Raw genomic sequence first — 27,740 nt, forward strand, 5'->3', positions numbered from 1 at the left:
AAGATGGTTTTAATTCTTTCAAACATAATTCAGCGCTCAAAAATAACCCAAACCCAAATAAACAAAAGCAAAATGAAAAGGTGCTGTTCTTAAAAATAATATTAATTCACCAATCCTCTTTTCATCTGTTAAAATGAATTTAAGTGCACGTGCTATTTAGCTCTTATCATCAGAAGGGAAGAGCCCCAGTAAAGCCTGCCCCATTTTATCCAGTTTATCTTTTTATCTGCTTAGCTATGTGGTGAACCATGGCTTCCATGGCACTGCTGTGCACTGAGGAGGGACCTGCCCTATCTCCCTTTTCCAGCTGAACTGCAGAGAAGGGGTTTGGGAAGGGAAGAGGAGGATGGAGGGAAATGGGATGAGAAGAGAGAAAAAAGCATGCTTGCACTGCTAGGAAGGTTTTGAAAAACATAAATGAAACAGGTCCAAGTATTTCCTGAGAAACTTTTAGTGAAATTTTGGGAGTTAAAAATAGAGTGTACTGTTCCAGAAATATACACCCCAAAATTCAAAGGGCAAATATCTCAGGAACCTGCAGGCCTGAGCAGGGGGTCTGACATTATGACTCACTTTCCTTCCTTTCATCTGATCTTTTATCGTTGGCCTCTGTGTAACAGTGAAAAAGGGACAGTCACTAAGTCATATGCCACTTAAGGGCACTCCTGGGGCTTATTGTTTTGAACTGCCAAAGTGCTGGGTGTCACACCAAGCATGAATATGAAGCAGTGTGACTGCTTAGCAAGAAAGACTAGCATTTATCAACTCCAAAGAGCACAGCCCTCAACAGTAGCCACCTTGGGAGGCTAAAGATTTATTGTAGCAATTCTGCTATGGTGCAAAAAATATTTTTGGACCTCCTTTTTTTGGCAGGAAACAGCCTGTAGCTTGTTCCTTTGAATTCACTAATGGTGGCACAGATTTGTCTTTGAAGGTGATTTTTTTTCCCCGAGAACTCTAGCACCCAATATTGGGTTTGTGTGGTTACTGACCATAGGGAATACAGGTGAGTATTTCTCAAGTAATAAGTCTTGTTCTTTCTATGTTCCACAAGGAATTATTAAAGGAAATATTTTTTTAAAAATTAAAGCGAATATTACACAAAGTTCTCTAAATGTTTAAAAGAAAGATATTCAAAGAACAGTCTTGGGAGGTGAAAGCCATGGAGTGGGATGCCATTTGACAGGAATAATTCTGCCACAATGAAAAGTCAGTTTCATTCCTGTATAGTAGTGATTCTCAAACAGAAGGGCTCTTTTCTTCTTGGCAATGTCTACGGAGGTTTCTGACAGTCACAACTCAGGCAAGCGGTCCTGGGATTTGATGGCCAAAAGCTGAGGGTGCTGTTGTGCATTCTACATAGTTTTGATCAGCTCCACAAAAATTATACAACCTAAATTCTCAACCATGCTGAAGTTGAGAAACAAACTCTTGTAATAATAAAGCACATCTGGGGGCTAGGGATTTAGCTCAGTGGCATAAGCACCTGCCTTGCAAGCAGGCAGTCATGAGTTCGATCCCCGGTACTGATTTAAAAAAAAAAAAAAAAACAAACAGATGGTGCTTCCTGTTGGGTATGTGGTCTTAGGCAAATGACCTAATTTCTTTATCTGTAGAGTGACGATAGTGATAGTGCACATTGGCCATTCTCATAAACACCAAATCAACTGAGTGATAAAACAAAAATCTGCAAAAGCTGTCATAATCCTACACAAAGGCAAGGTGGCTGCTGTTTTTGCACAAAAATTGGACATAGAAAGGGGACAGCTGCACAGGTACCCCTGAGGGGACCTTTATAATACAATGCAGATATAGGACTTTAAGAAGATAATGTCTTACACCTACTGAACTCACCTGTCCTCTGTTGACTTTGTATTAATTACCTCAGTAATGTTTCTTTCCTAACACATTTTCCACATAATCAGACAACTCAGAGTGTTCCACTAGCATGCCAAACACATATTTTGAGTTCCACACTGTACAAATACTGAAACCACTCTGTAATTTCTTTTAATGCTTTCCTCTGGCTTAATTACTTTTAAACTATTTCAATGGAAGTAAGATGCTTTTCTCATATAGTTCTATGCAATCAAAATACTGAGCCCCTATTTTTAAAAACCATATTGTTTCATAAATTATTTGGTTTTTATGCAAGATTACAGAACCTGTAATAATAGGTTCTGCATGGTGTAATTATTTCTTCTCATCTTAAAATGTCATAAATAAGAACATAATTTATGGGGCTGAGGATTTAGCTCAGTGGCTTAAGTGCCTGCCTGGCAGGCACAAGGTCATGAGTTCGATCCCTTGTACCCAAAACAAAATAAAACAAACAAAAAAAACCCCAACAACATAATTTATATATTTCACTCATTTTCTTACCCAGGGACACTGGTGTATGTGCGTGTGTGTTTTAAACATCCAGTGTTTCATCTACAGAAGGTTCACTTTTCCTGAATTCACACATGGAAATGAATCCCAGGTTTAAGGAAAATATGAGTCTTCATACTTGTCAGCATCACAAAACTATCACATACTTTGGCAAGACTTTGTGGTCTTTGATCCAAAGAGACATTTGAAGGGAACATTGGGAGCAATAAAGGATGAAATTTAGAGTGAATGATTAAAAATGCATTAAATAAATTTCCATAGTGCCGGCAGCTTCTTTGGATGGCAAGGTCTTTTATTTTTATGCTTAAATGCAATGCTCTCCAATCTTCTGACCTTGTAAAGTCTATTTTTCTCCACATTGAGTTAGTAGGGCTAAATGGTTATCATGTGAATATGACCTAAGTAGTTTCTTGGTTATGTTTCATATGCAAATTTGAAATTAGTAAAAATATTAAATCTTAATCTCTCAATCCCAAGTTGCATTTCATTTTTGGGGGCAGAAGGAGAACTTTAATGGGCCACTGATATTTCTAGGACACTATTGACCTATATCTGCTTACAGTTTCTGTTCATTCCAGATTTGAGGACCCAATGGATTCCAGGATCTGAAAGATTTAAGTGATCTTCCAGAGGCTGTTTTACTCCTCTCGGAATATAGCTCCACTCGGAAGACTGACTCAGAAGTCAGGATCTACCTCTATTTTGCTTTTAATTAAAAAATGAATAAATTTCTCCTAGGAAGAAAATGTATTCCCTTGTTCTTAAAAAATATAACAACTCAAGCATTAGTTTCACCCTTCAATGTTTTATATCAACTCAATTCAACTTTAGCATCCCAATTTATTTATTCCTAACATGAAACAAGTACTTATATCAATCACTTTTCATATCATTTTGGCATTTGAAGATAGATTTTATAGAATGTGGTTTAAATCATAAGCTTTTCTATAAAGCAACATAAAGAACAGTGCTATAAAGGAAAAACGAGACAGCAAACATTTTTTCCAAGATGTCTGAGTTAGTATGTAAAAATATAATATGCAATCTCCAAGAAAACAGAATCTTAATCAATAACTTGAAAGTTTACCTCCTTAATCTTTTGCAAATCCAGGTTTATAGCTGAAGGGGAAGCTGCATGTCTCCCTTCAGGTACTACATAGATGTCTGTGAAGCCTTAATAGTAAATCTTTTTGACAAACATTTGCTCAACAGATACAGAATGAGGTAGTAAATGTAAAGAGCCAGGGTCAGCATGGACAGAAAAGTGAATAGGCTACGCATGGCCTTTGCAATGAGGTTGAAATTTGAATTGTTTATCTTTGAACAAATCACCTATGATCTCCTTGGGACTTATACTCTTTGTGAGTAAAATATTTTATGGGTGAAACGTTTTTAACTTTAGTGCTCAGTAATCCTTGTAGAAAAAAGCAATTGCAAAAAAAAAATTCTTGTAGAAAAAAACAATGGCTCAGTAACTCCTTTTTGATATTTTGATTATTTATGTTAAATTGATTAAGGTGATAAACTGCCTTTGATACAGAAAGAATAAAAGATTAACGTATAGTAATGTGAAACGGAGTTAGAAAGGATGGAGTTGTTCATTCTTATGAGGTCATTAAGGAAGAATGGACAGTGCAATTCTCCCCAAGTGGGCAGTATTTGGGGAAGATGTGAACCACAAAGTTATCTAAGAACTGAAAATTTTTCTTGGTCTATGTAGGGTACAGAATAGTATTTCTAATAGTAATGGCATGAGATCAGGTAAGAAAATAGACCTCTAAATTTTACAAAAATGATTGGGAAGTAAAAGCAATGTCACATGCAAAGCACTCTTTACATACAAAGCCTTCTGAGATGACAAGAAGATTATCTGATGTTGAATAAATGCTCAACTACCATTATTATTATGGCTAAAAAGCAAGGAGGTACGCCCATATTTTGTCATGTGGTAAAGAACACTGAAGCTAGATTTAGTAGAAACTGATAACTGAGAAATAGGGATAAGTTAAAGACAATGTACTTAAGCATTCATCAACAGAGATTGCAATGAAAAGAGATGTACATATAGTCTTTTACGTAAAAAAATGCAGTCCAGCCTTGAAAATCTCATGTTCATATCAATAAAAATTAATATAGTTTAACAGTCAAGCACCTTGAACAATTAATGACTGAACACTTACCATGGAGAAGTAAGAACTGGGCACAAATTAAACGAGGCCCATGCCCTCGATGAACTCAAGCCATATATGATCAGTGCATGCACAGTCAAACATGCTAAGTGTGAAGCTACTTGAGAAAGAAAGTTCAGAAAATAGTGTTTAGTTCTTCTTGTGAAAGAAAAGCAGGAAATAAATGCAGGAGTTTTTCCCTGGGTTACAAATCAGATGTCCATAATAGGAAGCCATCCCATAAATGGAGGAACTGGTATGGGGATGAAACAACAGGGGAAATGTAAACACTGGACAGTGTACTCCTGCTTAAATGCTCACAGCTTTTAAAAACTGCGATGTGTATCAACACAATCACGAGAGCCCAGTTTGAAACATGTGCAATGTACGTAGGAAGTGTTATTTCAGATGGATTATGAATCAGGATTGAATATCATCAGGTAGAGAAGGGCAGTGACTGAAATGCTCCACCAAATAGTCTGCTGAGATCAAGAGATGCAGGCACAGTTACTGGAACCCACAGCTAGCATAAGCGGCCCAAAGAGAAGCAATGAAGTATGCAGGGCTGTGAATGCAATGTTAATTTGGGACTTTATCTACGAGGCATGGAGAACCCTGTGAGTCTCCAACAGGATCATATTAAAGGGTTCAATTATTTTCCAACTTTATATAAAAAACAGGTATGTTGTCTGGAAGATTTCTCTCTAATTTACAACATTAAAATCTCAGTTGTGAAAAAAAAAACCTGGTGGAACTACTATGATGGAAAATACAAACCCTTATAAAAACCTGAACAATTCTGATATGTATAAACATCTGGTTACTTAATAATATGAATACCACACACCATACAAGTGCTTCTCTTAGCTACATTAAGAGAAGCAAAAATTGAGTACATTGGAAGAGAAGCAAAAATGTGAAATATAGATTATATATTTCAGAATATTTTTGTGATTATTTGTAACATGATCGTGGTAATTGTGATCAATCTCCTTTAGCGAATTGGCTATTTAGGATTTTTGCATACTTTCTTACAATTTAGGGATGGCTTCTAAACTAACATTTCTGAAACCTCACACGAGTAACTGCTATTTAAAATGACTTTAATCTGCTGCTCTATCAGAAAAATCAGATTCAAGTTTTAACACATTTATATCCAAGTCCGGGATTTGTGATAGTTTAGACGTTGATTATTCTGACATGACTTTTCCTAAACAAAGAGGCGAACATTTCTAACCAGATACGTGAAATTATCTATGGGCAAACACAGATCATTTCACAGAGTTCATTTTATGGTGTATTTTTCCCTTATTGTTTTGAAATCGATAACAAATTTCTTTCATCAACATACCTACTCTTACGTTGTTTGTTTCAATACACAGCTTCTCCAGAGCCTCAGGCACTGCACTCCCAAATGTCGGCAGCTATTAGCTCTGCACATTCATCTTTATTTCCTCATTTCTCCTGAGCAGTCTGAATCTCTCAACGGCAATTCCAGATGACTTGGAATAACACAGGTGTGTGTGTGTGTGTGTGTGTGTGTGTGTGTTATGCATATGCTCAAAATAAGGCATTATTGGTACTTTTTTTTTTTTTGTATGTACTTGCTTGCAAACCTTTTTGGATCTCTCAAAATGCCTAAAGTATATGCCTTGTTCATGATCCACAAAGACAAATTTCATTTTAAACTTATCAACAGATCATAGTTTTCTTATGCCTATCTTTAATGGATGCTTATTTTCAGAGAGTGAATATGCTATATTTCAAAATACAATATAAACATCCTAATGGTCTTTTTTTCAAGAACTTCCAAGTTTAGTTTCCCTAAGTTTTATTTCTATTACTGCATATATAATTAACGGTGTGTGTGAAAGTGTGTGTACCTTATTCTCACAATTAAGCATATGAGAACATTTGTTATGAATCCAAATTTCCTGTTTCTCTACCTTTGGCAAACTTTATCTGAAAACACTTCATGTGATGCATGTATAATCTTTATATACAAGTGAGTTCAACTTGTGCCAATGTAACCAGGTACATTATTTCTTTGAAGACTGTAAAAATGTTTATATAACAGAGTGCCCAAACTGGCCAAACTAAGGCCTGATCTAGAACCAACATGCTGGAGAACCAGAAATCTGCTGTAGTAACATGGAAGCATTTGCTTAAACTAATAAAAATCCTGAATATTCCCTATGTTAGGTTTAGGAGAGCAACAACTAGAAAAAAAGTCACCAATATGTCACCATCTTCTTTCTGACTATTAATACCAAGTCAGATCCTGTATTGTCTCACTTACATCCTCTTAACCAAACATATAGAATATTTACAGCATTTATTCTGATCTACCCAGTGTCCCCACTTTTCTTGGAAAAAAGGCCTCCTTGTGAGGGTCTACTTTATTCTGCTAGAGTAGTTATGGGTTGTGAAAGAGAGTTATGCTATTAATTTTTAGTACGAGTGTTTTATGATAGATGCTTTCTTTTTTTTTAAAGAAATTTCCATGCTTAAAATTTACTTACCTCTTTAAAAGACCTATTTTTTCATGTCTTATTGAGGTTATAAATAACAATAAAGAGATTATGTCGGCTATGCATTTATATTGTAATAAATATAGACTCTAAATATCTTAAATGTTAGTAGTGATACTTGAGAAGAACTCAGGCAACTGTAAGAAACCAGTTAATATTAAAAATGTATGAACATTAAACAGAGTATGAGTGGTTTTGTAGAGCTAGAATTAAGTAAAAATTATACATTTAAAGAAAAATACAGGATCATTATCTTTGAGTATATAGCTTGTTCCAAATAGGTCTTTGTATACATTTTATTAACTAAATTTAAAAGATCTACTTAGCATACTGGTTATCTGTGAATTGATATTAATAATGCATAAAAGACATTTGTCTTTAGGCAATAAGATATTATCCCTGGAACTGTAGTCAAAACAATTCATATAAATGTTTTAAATATGTTCCTCAACACAGGAGATGACACTTCACCCTAATTACAATATGTAATTACAATTACATCCTCAATACACGATGTTATTCTTTTTAAACATATATTTATGGCCATGAATACACTTAATATTGAATTTATTGATTTAACCCCAAGGAGATGATAGAATGGACACCTTTATCAAATCCTTCCCATTGCTATAGGGTCAATCCCTAGCATATCAACAAATTGCAAAGAGAACACCAAATAAGTAATGGCTTAACTGAAGGCTTCAGATTGCAAGAAGAACAAAGGCTTTGGTGGCCCTTACCTGCAGTGCACGACCATTGGACCTGCATCAGGAGGGTTACAGGTTTTGACTCTCCGTAAGAAAGCCAGGAAAGGCGTGGGGTGCTCTGGAACACCATGGTCAGGCCAGGCGGTGAACTGGAATTGTCTCACTTCTCTTTTCTCACTTGAACCATTCTGTGATACAGGAACACAGGCTGAGGTCTGTTCTTTCCACCTCGTGGTAATGATGCCATACCCCCAAGAGGCACCCCTTTAATACCCCCCCCTCCACATCCTTTTAGGAGCCACATACTTTGGAGATATAAACTCCAAGCTGTCTGTAAATGACAACTAGCTGCTCAGGAAGATAAAGCTCTTAGGTGAGAGCAATCTATTGTTCAGGGTTAACCATCAGGAATGCTTCTGTTATATTTTACAAAAAGAACTAGTGCCTTTTCATCTATTTTTTATTTGTTGCGACTTTTGTTTAGAGCACAAGTTTCATATTTACTGATAAATTGCCAGCCTAGGAGAAGAATTGGTGGGTGATAATGGAAGAATTATTTCACTCTTTACTGTTGCCAGTGGGATCAAGATTTAAGTAAAGGCTGGAGAGACTTTATTTCTCGAAAAGAAGTTTTCTTTAAATAAAAGAGAAGACAAAAAGACAAAACACAAACCTTGTAAAGTGCAAATGTTCGAACACAGTATGTGGCCAGCTCCACAGTATCGAGCAGTGTCACCTGGACGAGTCCATGGGTTTCTGTGCCTCTGCTGGGCCAATATTGGTCACACTTCACCTATAAGAAACAAGCGACACATTCAGGGCAGATGCTTATCAATTTCTCCACTAGCTTTACTTTGAGTGGCTGTGGAAGGAAAACAGCTTTTTTTGCATTTAATTTTATGTTGATCTTTTCTGGTGTGCATTCTTGTTATCCCAATATATGTAAATTAGTGCTCTGATGCCAATATAAGCCACATTTTTCAAACTGGTAGGAATATTAAGCAGTAACAGATTCAATTTTCCTGAGAAAAATTAGTTGCAGATTGTTGCTCGGCAAAATAAGGAGAGAGGTATTTGAAATTTCAGAGTGTTTGGGGGGAAAATTCCCCACACATTTGTCTTGGATATACGTTATGATTCATATCAGGAAAATTTCATGTAGGCATTTTAAACTACAGGGTGAGATAGTAGTCATCCATCAAGAGTTAAAAGGCACAAGATATTTCATCTTATGCTATCGCAATTTCCAAATATGCTTGTTTAAAGAAAAGTAGAAATAATTTGAAAATCTATCCAAGTACAATAAACAACATAAGCATATGTTTTCCTGAAAAATACAAGATAAATGGTATTTGTGTCCAAAAGAAATTAAAGCTGTAATGTCTAGCAGGAAAAGATTTGTTTGTTTTTTAAGAATGGTCTCCGAGGGTAGTACAATAACAGTACAAAGTTTAAATAATTTAAAATTCATTCGAGATGAATAATCTAAAATTTCTACCTGGAGTGAAACAAAAGCACGTAAAAATATTCAACTCAATTAGTTTAACATGCAACAAAGTGTAATTCTAAGTCTGCAGTGAGCCTCAAATTTACTGAATGTATCTGCTGGGCATAAAAAAGCATAATGAAAAATGACAAATACAATACTGTATTTTCTGTCCATAGATCAGGACATATTTACCCTTTCTATCTTGGGTTAAAAGAAAAACGCAAGTGATTTTTAACTGAAAGGAAAGGAAATGCTTTTTTGTAGGTTAAGAAAACTAACAACTATTTTAAATTAGGAAGCATACTCTTTACTTGAAGAAGTAAGAACTGAAAAAGTATAATCTTTGTGCTTAAACAAAAACAATTGGGTATTATTATAATAGACTCTAGAATAATAGATAATTAGATAATTAGTTGCTTTTATGTTCAGTATAAATATCAGCAGCATTCTGGGAATAATACTGTAATTTGTTTCTAAGGAATAACAGTGTCTACTTCTCTGAGGACTCAGGCTCATCCCATGTAGATACTGGGTCTTGTAAAAACACAGAGGTATTATCCCCTACACGATTTTCTCCATAAGAAAAGGAAGGAAAGGAATTTACTGTATGTTTATCTAGAAGTCAAATTCTCAAGGATTGATTTCTATGCTTTTCTTTCAACTTTGAGATCACATAAATACCACCTCTTTGATGAAAAACAAATAAAAGAGTTCATAGTAAGTTAGGAAATTTGTGTTTTAATAGGATTAAAACAATACTTTGCATGTTTCCCAAATGCAAAAAATATGCTTATAGTTTTATTTCTACCATATGCTCTTACTCAAAGAGAAAGGAACACAAAGGAAAAACAGTTCTTCAAGAATACTCACCTAGCATGATCAGATTTAATCACCTCTGCCTGTTCTCCAACCCCCTCCTCCCATTTAATCCAGGCTGCATCTGACATAATTAGCGAAGACTACCACTTGAGAGAAATAAATGATACTTAAACTGTGATGATTCAGATGGGAGGGGGAAATTACAAAAATAAGCCTAATGCTTTGTTTTGCACCATGAAATAGATGTGAAGTTGATGTCCTGCTGCTGAGAATAAAGTAAATTTGTAGGCCTAATAACTGCAATTTTCAAGAAAGAAGATACTAACAATGTGTTAAAGACTCAAGAGAAAATGGTAATTGATTGATTGATCGACAGTTTTTGCTGGACAGCAACTCTATGAATCAAACATAATTGATAAAATCCCATGAGAACAAGTATCACTATGAAATACACAAAAACATCACAGTAACGCAACAAAATCATCTCTAAGGTCAGTTCAGTGTACTGAACCAAATTCAGTAAGTTGTATTTCAGAGGTTATATTCAGACTTTTTAGTGAAGTAAGATATAGGAGATGAGGAACGGGAATTCAGCCTTTATATAACTGTTAGAAAAATCACTCAATTTAATGACTCTCTAGAAATCTGCCCCATCCACAAAGTACAGAAAAAACTAAAATCAAACGAACAACACTATGTTCATACTTCCGGTAATAAGTTTGAGACTGTCGTTTGTATCATCTTAGTACAGGGAGTAAATGCTAGAAACGTTCTAGCCAAAAGGAGAAAGCAAATTGTTTCTGTACTCAGTGTAAATAATGTATTCAATTTTATTCTTTTTTCCAAAGGAACTGTTTTGAAATATTTAAAACTAAACTAAACTGGGAGCAAACTTTAAAGTAGGTATATTTAAACAGTGCCATTTCACTCAGGAAATATTTTTCAAAGGGAGCTCATGAACATAAATCGTCCCACACACACGGACATGCACAGGGACTCTGCAGTGGGATTAGACGCTTCCCCTGTGCTTAACTGGAGGGTGATGTGTACATACTCCTCCCCTCGCCAGTCAGCCCCTTGGCATTTCCTGTCTCAGCTCCATTCTCCAAGTAGCCTGCACAAGTTCATCTGATTTCAGAGTGAAATTTCAGACCTTATCTTTACTGGCAAATATTCTTTAAGATTCCATTTTTAGACACACGCTATACAAATAATTTCTGATTTCAATATTAGAGAATGGGTGTAAAAGGTAGTGAAAAAAGGACAGAACAATAGAAATGATTGTTTTTCTAAATAGTAATGTAAATGAACTAGTTCTATTTTCCTCTCTTGAAATGTTTTACTTTGATAAAAGCTCATCTCCCCTGGATACACTGAAAGAAAAATCTCAGTATTCCTAGAGTTACTATCTGCAAGGCTTCATGCCAAACACTGGGTGTGACAGAGCAGGAGTGTGCTCCCTTTGTGTGTGTCAGAAACCAAAAGCAGCAGCAGCAGCTACTAAATACAAATACTGATCTGTGCCTTTGTTTTTGTCATTTCTAAATTTTATGGTGACTAAAAGAAATCTCAGGACTGATTCAAGGAAAGTCAGGCACAGTCTCGTGTATGATCACAGCTGCTTTTCTGTTTCCAGGATCAAAGCAGTGTTGCCTCACCTGAAAAATGGGAACAACATCTCTGGCATCTCACATTCATGGCAAGGTCAGACAATAATGTTGGGATGTCCTTTTCGAACAGAATTCAACAGGGGCGAGGTATTACTCATTGTCAGATTTTTTTGGTAATATAAATATGCAAAATAGGAGAATGTTACTAATTTCAGTAGATTTTTTTAATTTTAATTTTTATTTATTTTCATGTTTTTATCAGAACTGGGGATCAAACTCACGACCACTCACTTGCAAGGCAGGTGCTTTTGCTGCTGAGCTAAATCCTTAGCCCCTAATTTCAGCAGCTTTTGATTCAGGACAGTATAGGTGCAAGCAAGCCAAGAGGTTAGCAGCTGTGGGGATATTAAGGTGAAAGGTCCTGGCTTAATCCCTCAAGCTCAAGGAGAAGGTCCAGTTAGGCAGGCCACACCTGCTTCTTCAAGGAGGCAGCATAAACTTCCAAAGAAATTCCTTTTACCTCCCTGGGCTCCCTCCTGCTGTGAGAAGAAAATGTGTCAGATCCTAGTATGGGAAAGGGTGGCAGCAGAACCTTTACCCAGTACTGCTTAGAAATCATCATCCAGGAACTACTTGAGGGCTAAACTGAAGGAGATGGTTTAAATAGGAGCTAAATTTGAGAGAAATGTTTCTTTCTACAATTGGAGAATGATAAGTCTCAGACAGAAGTTTCACTTTTCTAAAATTATGCAAAGAATCAGTTGGCTACTACTAAACACATGCTATGGAATTAACTAAGTTCAGTTAGTGGAATGATAAAACATATATTTAAGAGAAGAGCTTGTCATAGGCATAGTGTATAGGTCATCATCCAACAGGACTGCTCACTGTGCTCTCACACGCTCTCATTCTTTACTCCATATGGTTTAGCTCAGAAGTACTTGGCACATTTTACACACTTAACAAAGATGGTCATCGTTGTAGTCCATTATATTGTGGTCTAGATTGGCTTTTTTAAAAACTTCCTGAAACAGTTTAAATTTCTGAAAGCAAAACCATCTTATTTCAATTTACCAAAGACATACTGAGCATAGTAAAGCACCAGAATTCCAGTTGTAACAAACTTAAACCCCTGAAGAATTCTAACATCACTTATACGGATGTATTACTACATGGCACTGTGAAAAGCCTGCCCACAGTCAGGTTATGTAGCCAAACAGGGCTTCAGATAGGAAATAAACAATACGTGAGACACTGTAACTATTGCTAAAAATAAATATAAATTCATACTAAATTTACTAAGTTTGGGCAGAGCTGTTAAAGACTCAGGATTCTGTGAGGAATGGGTAAGTATGTTAACACTAGACAATCCAGCCCAGTTCTACTGGTACCCGTTTATCAATGGTCATTTAATAAGGGGCACTGTAATAAAAGAAAGCTAATTTCTATGAGTTATATTAACTTCTGGAAGTTTTTAAGGCCTGATTTAATATCTAATTTTCCACAGTAAGACCAGAGATCATCTCAATGACTTTAGTCTTTTTTAGCAATATTATTATTCTCTGCACTCAACTAATGATATTTGGCCAAATCTATTCCCAAAGGGTAAAACAGGCTGGTTTGTATATTTCCTTGTTTCATTTTATTTTTACTGACTACTAATCAGTGGAGGATCAGGAAGCAACCAAATAACTGAAATGTGTGTGATATGAAAAGCATCCGACCACCAATGAAGTCATGGCTATTCACCCATGCAACTGTAAAGCTGAAAAATATTATTTTCTAAATAATCCAACTTGTATAAGTTTGCTTTCATTGAACTATTTTAAACTTTCCTAATCTGTTATCAATTTTAAAAAATATATTTTATGTTTGATGTTCCAGTAGAACTTGACATAGAAAGCTGTCCTGAACTTTTTGAATAACTTCCCCATTAAAATGCTAAGCATATGTTTCAAGTTTTGGCACTGAGTTATATCCAGACAAGGTGCTTCTTTTCAGTGGCCAGGTAGTGTGTGGATATCAGCTTTTCACATATAGGTTGAGTATTTACCCCATACATAGTAACTTCAGAGCGGAAGCTGGATATCCTGACTAGCTCTACAGCTATCTCTGTTCTGCCTGGTCTGCCAAAAGGCTTCCCTTGACCTAGCCAACCATTGTTAAGAGCAGTATTATTATGTGAGTTACTGTATCAGTGCAAAGATAATTTCCATATACCAGCCAGTTATAAAAACACATATTCTGAAAATCTAACTACCAGTACAACTCAACAGTGCATTTCAACCAAACATCTTCCTTGTCTGAAATTTTATTGATAGAGGACAAAGGAAAACATGCATCAACTGGATGCTAAACACTGGAAAGCACAGAGAATACTTCACACTTCTCAGAACCTTAAAAGTAACCTAATCCAACCCTGTAGGAGATCTACAGGCAGGTATGTACAGAATGAGAAGGCTTTTGCACAAAGTCATTGGGAACAAAATTGTGTCTCCCCCTCTGGCCCAGCTTTTCCTTAGGTTACCATGTCTCTCTAATAAGAATGTCTGTGGCTAGAATCTGTAGGCTCCCATTCTAAACAGAGAAGTCTGAAAAGGGAAAGAAGGTTGAAAATCCAAAAAGCTAACAAACAACAAGAAGCTGGTGGGATTTTTGCTCTTGTCTCTGACACTGTTGCTGGCAAAGAAAAACCGAGTGCGTGGAGCTTGCTAGATAAGGACCCAAGCATCCTTTTGGTTGCCAACATGAGCATCACTCTTTTTGTTGCCAGTGTCCTATTTACATTAAGTATCCACATTTTCAAAACAATCCATACATCATGGAGACTCCAAAGGCAATGTTTGCGCTGCTGTTCCTAAAGTTGCTTAAGGAAAAAGCAGTTCTATTGCCCTAGATAGGCAGGGCTTTAGGATGCAGTTTGAAAAATTAAATGTTCAAGGCCTTCGGCACTTCCAGTTCTATTTGGAAAAGGACACAGACCTGGCATTTGGAAAGCATTTGCTCTCCATTAAACTTACCGAACCTTGACAAACCAGAGAGGCCAAGAATTAGTCTGCCACTGGCCAAGGCTGGGCTTTCCAAAACCAATAACAATGAAAACAATAACTGAGTGCCATTTATGTGCTTCCACACAGTTCTGTCAAATTTTAACCCAACAAGACCTCACAATCTGAAAAGCACTTCAAGATTTATTGTATAGAAAAAGAAGAAACTGTTTGACCAGAATCTCCTTGGTTGCAGTTTCTTGCTCAAAATTGCTCTCTTGGCCACAGAACAAAATGTGAATGTGTTTCCATCTCATCCTGCCTCTCTAATGGGGAAAATTTACAAAAAGGACATTCAAGGACTACAGAGGTAAGTGGTCATTGGGCCAGTAGTGTTCTACCGGCCAAAAGTCAATTCTTGGGATCCCAATTCCCTTATATAATTAACACAGTAAAGAAATACCGGTCCAGTTTCTTTGGCCTTGACAGTGTCTAATCTCTACTTATTAGCACAAACAATAAAACTCAGTAGTGTACGTCTTCTTATTTTCTGGCCCAAGAAACAACCACTGTTGTGATGCACCAAACATTTGATCTGCTTCAGTAATGAATGCCATCCACTAGTTTGAGTGATTTTTTCTTTAGGAATGGAACATGGAATTCAGATAGCTTGCAAACTAAGAACAGAATTTCTCACCTCTATCCTGACGTTTTCAAAACTAGGCGTGGCCTACACTGCGTGACAATTCAAATCACGTGCATGTTGAGTGTCAATAATTTTCTCCTCAACATCTATGTTTACAGAATCAAGTCAAGCTATAATTATAGTTCTTTAAGTAAATCCTCACCACAAAACTTGAAAGATTGTGTAAGTAAAAACAGTCTCAACTATCAGCAGGGAATAAAGGCAGGCTGTTGAGGACAAATGAATGACACTCCCCTCCTAACCCTGTTTAAGCCATTTCAGCATCTAAACAACCCATCAAAGGTGCTCCAGGATTTGGCAAGAGGAGCCTTCCACATTCCCTCTGTGTTGTGTATGTCCAGATGGGAAACAAAGTAGAAGAGAAATAGCCAAAAGCATATAGATGAAAGGGAAAGAAAAAAGTAATGGAGCTCCTTAGACCAGGAATCACCTTGGCCAGTCCTACCTTGGAGACTATAATTCTTCAAGGGAAGCTGCCAACTACATACTCAAGTTACTCACAAATAGCATCCTTTGAGTGGAAATCCCAGCTGTATACATCTTGCTTTCCTGCCAGTGTTTCATTTTTTCCAAACTTTTTCTTCCCTCCATGTGGTTGCCCAGACCAATTCATGTACTTATTGGCATGTTATGAAACATGGAAACAATTAGAGACCACATTCAGGGCACCAGAATGACTTGCTAGAAAATCAATGAACTCCGCAAAACTTGAGAAGATTTGGCAATACACGTGGAAACTGTGGGGTGAAACCCACTAACAGTATTTTATATCACACAGTACATTCTGCAAAGTTTTGCATTGATCTCTGTGTTTCGGGGAACGGTCATGCTTTACCTTCACAACCTCCAGCTCTTAGACTTATTTTGTTTCTTTATATAGTCTAATGAAACTCAGGAAATATTCATCTTAATAATTTTCTCTTCAGGCAACCTGAATGTATATAAGTGAAAACAGTTTCATAAGATACTACCCCAAACGTGCAGCTGAGGATTCTCTCAAGGCCATAATTGAGGTAGAGTGACAGCATTCGAAAAATCAAAGAACTTGTTTTCAAATGAACAATATAAGTCCTAAATTAGACTCATCCTGGGTAGAGGCTTCTTTGGCCACTGAAATGCTTGGAATTGTCACTTATCTAGAAAGAGACCAGTCAAATTTCTAGCACTGTGGTTGAACCCAGCAGCCTTTTGTCTTGGAGCTCTTCTGACTCAAGGAAAGTTACAAGTACTGCTGACAAACCTCAAGCCAGTGAGTGAATGAAACCCAGACAAAACAGCCTGAAAACATGAGCCTGGTGGTAACAGAATTTCCTAGCGTCCTAAAACAGATGCAGGGCACAGTGATACATACCTTAATTCTAGAACTCTAGGAGGCTGAGGCAGAGGATTATAAATTCAAGCCTAGTCTGGGTAATTTAGCAAGACCTTATCTCACAAAAGAAAGAGAAAAAATAATGAAGACATGAGATTCAGCGAGGTGGTACATGTCTGTCAGTCCAACACTTTGGGAGATCAAAGCAGACAGTTAAAAGTTTAAGATCAGCCTGGGCAACTTACTTTCCAAGAGCCTGTCTTAAAGTGAACAAACAAACAGAATAGAAAACAAAATTTTAAAAGGGCTGTGGATGTAGCTCAGCAGGAAGATCTGGGTTCAATCCCTAGTACCCCAATCAATCAGTCAATTGATTAAGCAATTAGAAAAGGGAGTGGGGAGGGAATGTAAAACTTAACCCAAAGGAAATGTGTATCAAAAATATGTTACCTTTAGGGACAATAGTTGTTTCTCTATGTAAACTGTGTCTCCATAACTCATGACTCTTCTATATATTATTTCAAGATATGGTTACAATAGCTGCCAGAATATCATTTTGTTCTATTAGCAGACCGATTATCAAGTTCCCTGTGCCAAATCTACATTCTTGAGACTGTATCTTGGAGAAGCCAAGTACAAAAGTATCTCAAGGTCTGAACTCCACTATTGCACAGGTATGTGACAGTGGGAACAATGAGCAGAATTAATCATGTGAAATGGCTCTGTGAGATTGAGCAGGGTTCACTGTTAATCACAGCAAAACAAGTTCATTTCATACGGGGACTAAACTGAGTTACTTAGAGGCCAGCTTTAAGGGAAACTAATATAATGGCTCAGCCACCAACCTTTTAACTGAGCAATAATAGCTGAGACTCATGGAACCACCGTGCCAGTCTTCATTTCAGGTAATATCCACACAGATATTTCCACATGTTGCCCAAAGCAGAAATAAGACACAGAGGGAGTAATACATGTGCCATCAAGCAGTTAGTCAGGGCTGGAGATGAGATCTGAGCCAAGACACTGGACGGTAAAGCACTCCCCTTTGGAACTCTGCTTGTTCCTGATTGATAATCCTCATTCACAACAGTGATCCCATGCAGTCCTTTATAACACCATGCTATCTTCTCTTTCCTCTCCTCTTTTCATCATGCCAAATCCACACTCAACAGGAATTACTGCATACTTCTGGCTTATAGAAGTGTTAACATGGGAAGACAGTTTATTCTGAAAAACATAGTCTTAAATCCAAGTAATGAAATTTCAGGCATTAGCCCTTGCAGAGATGACTTTATACTATGGTAACCGGACCAACTGCCTTTATGGGGTGACTCAAGGAAGTTCCTAAGTGGAAACACGCTATTTCAAGTGTCTGCTGTGAAGCTGGCTGCTAGGAATTGAGAATTCACTTGACTTCACAGATCAGTCCTCAGAACCCATAATGTTTCTACAACATGAGATTATACATTTCAGTAACAACTAGCCACTATTCATAACATTGCTTTTACAGTGAAATTCAACCTAAGTTCTTTGAGAATCCAGAAACACCATTCTTTTTCTTCTTGCTACTTTATGTAAAAGAACAACTGGGCAGGAGAAGGGTCAGATATGGAGGATATGAGGAAGAAGAGGCTCTTACAGCTGGATACTTGTTCCCAAGTGTTCTTGATTGAAAACAAAGGGTTTTCAGGTGTTGGGTGTCAGGACTCACTTGTATGGTCACACTGATAATGACTGGGATTCCTCAAATGCCTACTGACTTACGCAGGTCACTGCAAGTTTAGGTATAGGTTGAGCCAGCACAGAATAAAAGTTATAAGACAGCATTTTAATTGGTGTCTTTAGGCCATTTAACATAGGAGAAAGGGAGCTTGCAAGAGCAAAGAGTAATTAATGAAGGGAGCAAACAAAGGTTCATTTAGTAACTTCCAAATAAGTCCCTCTGTCTGAGGGGTGGGGGAAAGGTAGCCTGCAACAGAAAGATAAACTACAGGTATTTAAGTCACAGTGCCTTCCGCCAAGAACTGCTCATTACCATCAGATGAGGCAGTGACGGTGGAGCCAGTTAGAACTAACTTTATTATTAGAAGCAATTAGGGAGAAAAGGGGACAGAATTTCATTTGGTTATTTCAAAACAAATTTCTGTGCACAGTTTAATGAAGGCCTGCAGTGTCAAGATAAAATGTGTATTTTACTGAAAACAGCTTTGGCAAAGGACTGCTTGTTACCAGCTGGTATCTCCAGGAAGAACAGACAGGGTAAGTTGGATTTACATGCATGCTGTAATATAATAGTTCAGCTGTCTCAGCTTCGGAGGCCTGCTACAAGGCAGTATGGCCTGATAGGTAAGCACGTGTGTTCCAGAGCCAGAACGTCTGTCTTCAATTCCTATCTCTGACCTTGGCAAGAAAATGACCTTGGATGACCTTTGCTGGTTTGTTTGGGTATTGGTTTATTCACATATAAAGTAGAAATCATATCAGCTTTTATCTCATAGGGCTTTAGCAATATATCAGGGCACGGAATATAGGTTAGACACACATGTAATCTGCTACATACAAGTGTCATTTGGCTTAGAGGTTGCTCTTAAACTGCTTAAATATAGTGGTTGTCCTAAGCACAAATCAGTAAGGAACCTATTTATAACCATTGATTGGGGTTTGCATGTAAAGTTAGAGACAAATACCTGGTTTCAGTCACAGTTACTTTTATGAAGCTTCTTTTCGGACAAAATTTTAACATATCTAAGAAATTTGGATGTTTTGAAATGATGTCATTGCTTTAAAAGTTTACTAGAACAGCTGTGTACCCTAACTTTTGATTTTTAACTTTAATAACAGTTGCAGTATTTTTAATATACGACTTTTATTAATGCCCTGAGCACCTTTAACTCTTCCCCTTTATACACACCTTGCCTAAGAAAAATGGCGATGTTTGAGCTTAGAAGAACATTTACCCTCTCTCAAGTTAAGTAGGGGATCCGGCTTTGGCTCTAATTATTCTCTTTAACTGACCAGGTAAAAGAGACCTCTCAGCTGATCTCAACTGTGAATATCCCCACTTATCAGTGAGCATATGTACTATATCTTTTTCAGATATCCCTTCATTAAAATCTCAGGTTGAAGATTTTCTTCAGATGGTTACAAAATTTGCACATGCAGTGGGGAATATGGCACAGTACATACAAATTAAGTTTTCATTTTCCAAATCAATAGCATTTAACTAATGTGTCATACACCAAAATATTGGGCCCATAAGATGAATAAACCTCCTTTCTTGGATGTTAACAAGCAATGACTTGTTATTAAAATCTATTCACTTTGGAGATGTCTAAACTAGCAAAACACCCTCTATGTACTTATGTGTTTTCTCAGCTTTGTGTTAAGCCACATCATTTTCCATGCTGCTCTGAATTAACTTATGTTAAATTGAATAATTTAAGTAAGAGCCTCTTTTATAGCACTTAGATCTTACCCTATAGATTGTGAGACACAAAAGGCTGAACGTTCTAGGAAGTACACACTGGTGATATTCTCCCAGAAACCTGTGGTTTCTTGTTCAATGTAAGTTTAGGAATAGATTCAAGTGGACATTTATATTCTTTAAATGAACTGTACATGTCCTAGAATGCTGCCCCCATCCCCCAGCAATCATAACATCCTAACCTAGGAGAAACTATTTTAAAAAGAGCTCCACAATTTTAAAGAATGATCTTATCAGAGTTGTTGATGCTCATTCATAAATTAATACCTGTCAGAAAAAGTTAACCTTAGGGAAAGATTGGATTGTGACTACAATAAAACACAACACGGTGACTCTGAAGGAAGACCGGAGTGGTGGATGCTGCCCCTTACCCTGGATCTTTCTTCTAGTTTTGTCATCATGACAACTGTGGCACTCCGTTGCTCCCATATCATTCTCCAAAAGTCCCCAAAAGTCTCAGGAAGAGATCCCTGTGTTGCAATATAGGCGTTTTGTTTCCGATAGCCATCTATGTAGTTGGCATTCACATAGTCACTTCCCGGGATTCCTGTAAAACAAGGAGTGTGATTGAACTAGGTGAGCAGATCCCAAGTGACCAGAGCCTGGATACAACCCAGTGTCAATGCTATATTACCATCCCACATTATGGTAGAGGAGGCACAATTATTCAAGTTTGGGTTTTAAGTAAGATTAGAAACAGATCCTATTGTGACCATATTTCTTTAAAAAATGCATTACTTCAAGTATCAAGTATTTCTAACATGACAAAATGGATCACAAAAGAAAGAGAAATGTAACAGATGGTCCACACAATGCCTTTTCTCTCACAGGTTCTCTGCTTTCTTTGATACCCCAGCAAAAAAATAGTTCATAAGCACAATAAATAATCTGCTCACATGCCTCCCGCATATTAATCCCCACTATCCAACAAAAATCTAAAAAAAGAAAGAATTCCTGAGTCTGAAAAATATAAGGTGGATCCTGTCAGAATAACAAACCATTTGCTGCAAATGAACTATCAATTCTCTGATCTTCACAATGTGAGTAAATCCTGTCATGACTGCCTTGGAGACTAGAGGAACACACACCTCAGCCAAGTTCACCACGATGGAGAAACTGGAATCAGTCACAGCAGTCTGTCTGCTGTGTCTGTGACATGACTTCTGGAAAGTCTTGCTTCTTGCTTTAAACCTCACGCGACTGACATAAGGAGCATAAGAACCTGCTCTGAGATGCCAATGTTCTCTTAATTGACCATAACACCTCTAATTTGGACCTCACGAGTCTGTTCTAATGAGCGTAAGAGTAAGTCTGATATGTATATCAAAGCATGAGAACAAGTTTCAAATACTATAACTTCTTCAGAACCAACAGTGGGTTCCCTCTTACTTAAAAAATAAAATCAAAACTCTTGGTCTTCAAACAAAACTCTGTATGTCTCTAGTCTCATTTCACTCCACTCACTTCATCTCTAGACACTGACTTGCTTTGATTGTTTAGAAAATATGGCTCTCCCACTTACAGCCTAAACTCGCCTTGTCTGCTACTTACCCTAAAATATGCAGCCTCCATAGAATTCTTCCTGGAGTACACTGTGCCCTCCAGATTCCCTGGAAACCCTTCCAAGTACTATTCCAGGTTAGAATTGTACACTAATTTTGGTTTAACTTGACTATTGTTGTTTTTGACCATCATGCCATGTGCTTGTATTTACTTTTGCTACCACTCATAACAAAAGGAATAATTTGCTGAGTTAGAATGTTTAATAGATAGCAGAGCTATATTTTTTGGATATTAGCAGTATAATTCCTGATAGCTAAATTGATGAACAGATAAAGAAAATGTAGTAGTTATGTACAGTAGAGTACTACTCTGTCATAAGAAACATAAATTTGAGTTATTTGCAGGAAATAGATGCATCTTGACACCATAATGTTAAGTGATATAAATCAGACACATAAGCTTAAATATCACTGGTTTTTTCTTATACGAGAAGCCCAAATTATAAATAAAAAGCTAAATAAATGATTATAGCAAGCAAGGAGGTAGAGTTTGTTCAAATGGGAAGGGGATCAGGAGATGGGAGGAGGTGGTGGAGGAAAAGAAAGGAAAGTAGATGAAATAAACTCAAGACGTGCTATGTACCTGTACCAACCCTCCACAAGGAATCTAATCATTATGCAATGCATAATGTAGTACCTTAAACAACTGAATGAAATCTTAGGTTTTTTTAGCACAATACTTTTAGAAGGGAAGTAGTAAAATTCAAGCATCTTTCAAGAGTGAATGCTTCATAATAAGAAAGTGAAATATACTATAGCAGCAAAGGAAAAGCTAAGGAGTGGGGATACACACTACCTGAAAACATCAGAAGACAGGTTTAGATCTACTCTGAGTCCCAAGGTTTCATTCTGAAGGTTACAACTGTAGAGAGAGGAGCTTTGTCTCTGATACACTGAAGCATTTTGAAATACTCTAAAGAAAAAGGACCAAGTCTCCAAGGTAGTAATGAGTTGCCTATCTCTGGGCTGGAAGATGTACTCAAGGGATATCAGTGTGTTACAGCCGAAAGCACTAGAACTTATCCACAATCCTCCCAGCTCTGGGAAAATACCGTGACCTGGAATTATGGAAAAATAAATTTTTCTTTATAATGAAACATATGTGCCCAAACTAAAAAATTGTGATACTTTACTGATTGCCACTTGCAATCACTTTGACTGCTTTTCAGATTCTAGTTTTAAAACTGATATTCTCAAGAAAAGTAATGAGAGTCAGATGGAAACAACTGTGCTCCAAGACGAACACATGGAAATGGAATACCACCAGCATTAACGGCAAAGCTTTCTGGGCGAAAACTGAAATGCACAGTTGGCCGTAACATTATTCATCTATTACAGCTACTCAAGAAGCAGTTGGGGTTCTGGCAGCTCTGTGTTGATAAAGATCTTATTCCTCCCCTCTACCAAGTTACTGTAGATTCAAAAGACAGCTTAAATAAGACACTTTGGTTAGAGCCGCTGGGACGTGTACAACTCTCACATGTCTATAGGATTTGGTTCTGGGCCAAGAATGAGTCCGTTTTATAACACAGGGAAAGTCCACTTTCCATATTTTAGTTTACCAGTTAACAGCATTAAAGAATAGATACAAAGAATTCTTGCTAAGGGCCTCACTCAACTGAAAATATATGAGAAACTTTAAAAAAAAAACACGTCAGAATGGAGAAATCTGGATAAAATGACTTGGAAAATGAATCAACAGGGCAACGTGCCAGTTCTTCCCTTATCAAGTATAACAAATGTGTCTAAAATAAATGCATCTGGGGACACAGAGGCAATGTGATGAGAATTATCCCTAAAGGAAGGAACCAGAAATCCAATCCTCTTTGCATATTTTTTATCAGTGATTATGGATGACTTTTTTATATAAGACTTAAGATTGAATAATAAAAATTTTTGAGGGGGGATGGGTTGGTATTGGAAAATCATTATATTTCACAATACTGATAAAAATATGAGTAAGCACCTGGGATCAATACTGTATTATCAAATGGTTTGGGAATTTGGACTTGAGATTTCAAAAGGAAGAAAATTGAAAACCAAAAGTCAAAACTCAAAGAATTATTAGGCTAATTCTACATAATTCTAATATTCTTTTTCCATTTAAACAGTTGTCTGTGAGTAGATAACACCCGAAATGAGAGTATCTTTCCATCAAATTCCTTTACTCACACTGATAGAAAGACCTTTCAGGCAAGTTCTCTCCTCTAGTGCTTTGCAATGCACAGATGTGAGAGACAACTATGTCATCCAGACACTCTATGGTCTACTGACACTTATATCTACATTACCCAACATAATGAGCTGTATAGAAAGATGAATGAGAGAAGATCTTTGAAACAGTGGTGGCTTCTTATTCTAAAAATATTAACCTCAAATTGTAAACAAAATTTAAACAACAGTCTGTTTCAAACAGTTGAGGTCTTGGTTTTCCATATAACATATTTAGAAAGAGTTTTCAACCAATCGTGTGAAAATACACAATATGCTGTCTTTCCAAGTGCTTTGGTGCCATGGAATGCTTCCTTAGAAATTCTTGCTGGGAGACTGCAACTCCAAACTTCCTTTATGTTTTTTTTTTGGGGGGGGTAACATTTGTTTATTTAATTTTCAATTTCCTATCCTATCTCGAAGATGATTTGCATCTGCTAATGCAACAGTAATTAGAGTTCACTCCTAATCCAAGAGAAATGTATGAGACTTAACTGAATTAATCTGGGGCCCCAATGGATGGAACTCTACTTAAAATATAAGACCAAAGTAATACAGAAATGTAATACATTAGCTGATTGCTTTTGTTTGTTGGAGTCAAGGAGAACTTACAATGTTCTAGTAACAGTGCTGGCCTTGGGTTTTTGTTGCTTTTGTCATTTGATATCAATATGGGAAAGAGTTATTAAAAAGCAGAAACATGACAAAGATGTCTTTTTTCCACTAATCACAGGTAAAACCTTAGGACAGACTGGACTGCTGTAGGAACTGTCCCTTGGAGCCAATTATCTTAATACCACTGTTCAAGGAGGAGCACCCATAATCTAAAGACTTCACCTTTCCTAATGTGGCTGCATGGGTAAACATCAGTAGGCTTCATGATTTTGCAGGGGTTGTTTCAGGTTGTATTCTCCAATTAACCACAGTTACATAAACAATTCCAACATCATAAATAATTATTCTAATTTCACACTAAGAAATTTAAGGCTGACTGTACGTTATACCTATATGACTCATTATCTTGTATTTCATCAGTTATTGGGTTGTTATTTCTTGTGGCACTTAAAAACGTTACTTGTATGGCTGAGGCCAAGATTTTGTGTTTTGGGCTAGTTATACTTAGAATTGTAAAACCTAATCCTTTCATATTAATAAAGGTTTGATGAAGTGAACAACTGGTCGACCAGTGCTTCTGTCATCCTTACACATAACAAGCCAAAAGCAAATACCCACCATGCAGAATCAGGCAACTGTCAGGCTCGCATTTAATTTGTTGGCAATTGCTAGTTAGTTTTCAGTGGGAAAATAAGCTTCAGCACAGACTTTACCTGGACACTTAATCATTCCCCTAACAGCCTATAAATTTAGAAACTGTACCATGAGTTCAAGTGACAGGATAACATTCTTTTGCTTCATCTAAGCATGATAAGAACAGCACAAGGCTTTGTGACACTATTTCTGTATGTGTTTGAATATTAAAATAAGAAGGGGGAGATCTTTGGAAAGATGAATGTATTCTGTTTAGGACAATACTTGTGATAACAATTACTGAAGAATGCTTAATTCTTAAAAAGATGCTGCAATGTGAAAGAATAAATTACTTGTGCTGCTTTGTTACTGGGGGGTTAAAAATGATTTTTTTCTATTAATTTATGCAGGACTAAATGGGTCATGTACCTTTCTTAAAAATAACAGTGACAAAATAAAACCCACTCCATTTTTCTGTGGACTAAATTATTTTTGTCAGCAGGTAATTTTCCTAGAAAAGATTTCTCTTGTAAAAAGAGTATTTGTAATTACAAGAAGTTTATAAGCAATCCTTCCAACTTGATGTTAGGTGAAAAAGCAGGACCCAAAATAGTGCATAAATTATTTTGTCAATGTGAAATTAAGTAATCATAAGAGGAACATTCGTGTTTTTGTATCACGACATATAGGGAGAATCATGCGTATATTTTAGAGAGCAGGGAGAATACTAAGCAATTGCTAAGAATTTAGAGAAGTTGACCACAAAACAAGGTTCCCTGTCCAGGGCCACTAGTATTCTGCTCTTTGACATTTGGTCAGTTATTCAACTTGTCCAGGCCTGTGATTTCTTATCTGCTAAACAAGGCATGTTGGACAAATTGACTCCCTCAAGTCCTTTTGAGTTCTAAAATAAGATGACTCTCTATGGTATTCTTAACCTTCTTGGGCTAGGAAATCTCTGCAAAGATATTTTAAGGTGAACAAAAGCTTTCAACCTCTCAGATTAGGTAGGAACACACTCTGATGTTTTTTCAAACTGATTTCTATCGCTCTCTCCTCTGGTGTGTGGAGAGATTTTTCATTGAGACTGATACTTCAAATCTTGATTGGAACCTGGTGGGGTGAAAACTAAACAACATGGGAGAAAAAAAGAGGAAATGGTGGTACAAAAAGGTCTGTTCGTGGGAAGCAGCTCTCCTTGAAGTTCAGGAGCTGGGAATGAGTAAGGGCAGCCTTGCAGGAAGGCAGAATCTAGGATGCAATGGACAAATGGCTGGTGCGCTGCAGAGGTGTGGGGAGGACACTACACAGAGGGCTTACCGTGCTCCATTGCATGAGGAACCTTCAAACTCAGGGACTATGTTTATCTCCTTTACAAAATCTTTAATGAAGTGAGGCTTGTGTCAAACACTGTTTTAGTAATCCATTTTACTTTGTGTTGTAAAACAGATCTACTCAAGACCCAACACTACACAAATGTTACCTTTTATTCAGCAAATTCTGTTCCTTCCTTTATGTACACGTACACACAAACACACGCACACACACACGCACACGCACACACACACACACACAGACCCCGATCAATTACTAAGATCTACACTGAATTTTTTGCCATTCATTATGTAGAAAAATCTACTTTTCTGACACCAAATAAATTATAACACAGAAAAGTTTAATAACAATTTATGAATAAATTCATTTAATTCCCAAAGACATGGATCTTTTTTCTCCATCCCTTGTACTATAACAGCCACCTATGGCTGCATCAGAATTGGGAAAATGAAGGGTTTCATTTCTAACATAGTAGAGAAAATAAACCTTTTTTGTGAAGACACAGGGTCCCCTGATGTAACTGATATTTGGGAAAATTTCTTTTATGTCTCTGTGGAACACACAACAATTTTTCAAACGCATACCTTGCTCTGTGGGTATGCACCTTAGCACCACAGTGAGCTAACGGGAGAATGAACCCAACTTGCACTTTTTCATTACTCTCCATCTTCCTCTGACATTATATCTCTGCTCTGTGAGGGGTCTATGGCTGGGGGATCAGCATAGAAGAGAAAGTGCGCAAGTGAAAGTCTTTGAATACATTGCAAGATCACATGCACATGTAGGGGAGTCATGAGCGTTTATGACAGAAGGAACTCGTTTCTCATTAGGAAGTATTTTGCCCTAAAATAAAACAAACCCAGGTGTATTACAGCAAACCTCACAGCTCCTCACAGAACTGTAGCACACTTAGTTTATATTATCAATAAAAATGAAATTACTATAGGGCTTCACCGAGCAATGAGATAAAATCAAGTGTTGGATATGCCCGTAGGAGCTGTGTATATGGGAAACATTCAGATCCTCAGTGTCTTATCATAAATATATAAACATTATCATCACACCATCCTTAGGCAAACACTGTGAAACTCAAATGAGTCAATGCATTTGGAATTTCTAAAATGCTATGTACGTATTATTGTTATTATGATTAATATAATACACAGAAATAAAATAAGCT

The 27,740-nt window shown here is 36.9% G+C and overlaps 1 protein-coding gene across 33 annotated transcripts in view; it reads right to left on the reverse strand.

Moving 5' to 3' along the window:
* Positions 1-27,740, reverse strand: part of Ptprd (protein tyrosine phosphatase receptor type D) — a 2,079,748-nt gene that overhangs the window by 34,989 nt on the left and 2,017,019 nt on the right. For all 33 annotated transcript variants that reach the window (XM_063251000.1, XM_063251078.1, XM_063251071.1 and 30 more), the window contains 3 exons: positions 20,576-20,751; positions 8,471-8,590; positions 7,831-7,985 (listed from right to left, as the gene is read on the reverse strand). In XM_063251000.1, the coding sequence (XP_063107070.1) occupies positions 7,831-7,985; positions 8,471-8,590; positions 20,576-20,751 (451 nt within the window). The remainder of the gene's footprint in view (positions 1-7,830; positions 7,986-8,470; positions 8,591-20,575; positions 20,752-27,740) is intronic.

The sequence above is a fragment of the Cavia porcellus genome, unplaced genomic scaffold (assembly GCF_034190915.1).
Source record: "Cavia porcellus strain 051 isolate PalLab524CR breed Dunkin Hartley unplaced genomic scaffold, mCavPor4.1 scaffold_1, whole genome shotgun sequence".
Lineage (NCBI taxonomy): Eukaryota > Metazoa > Chordata > Mammalia > Rodentia > Caviidae > Cavia > Cavia porcellus.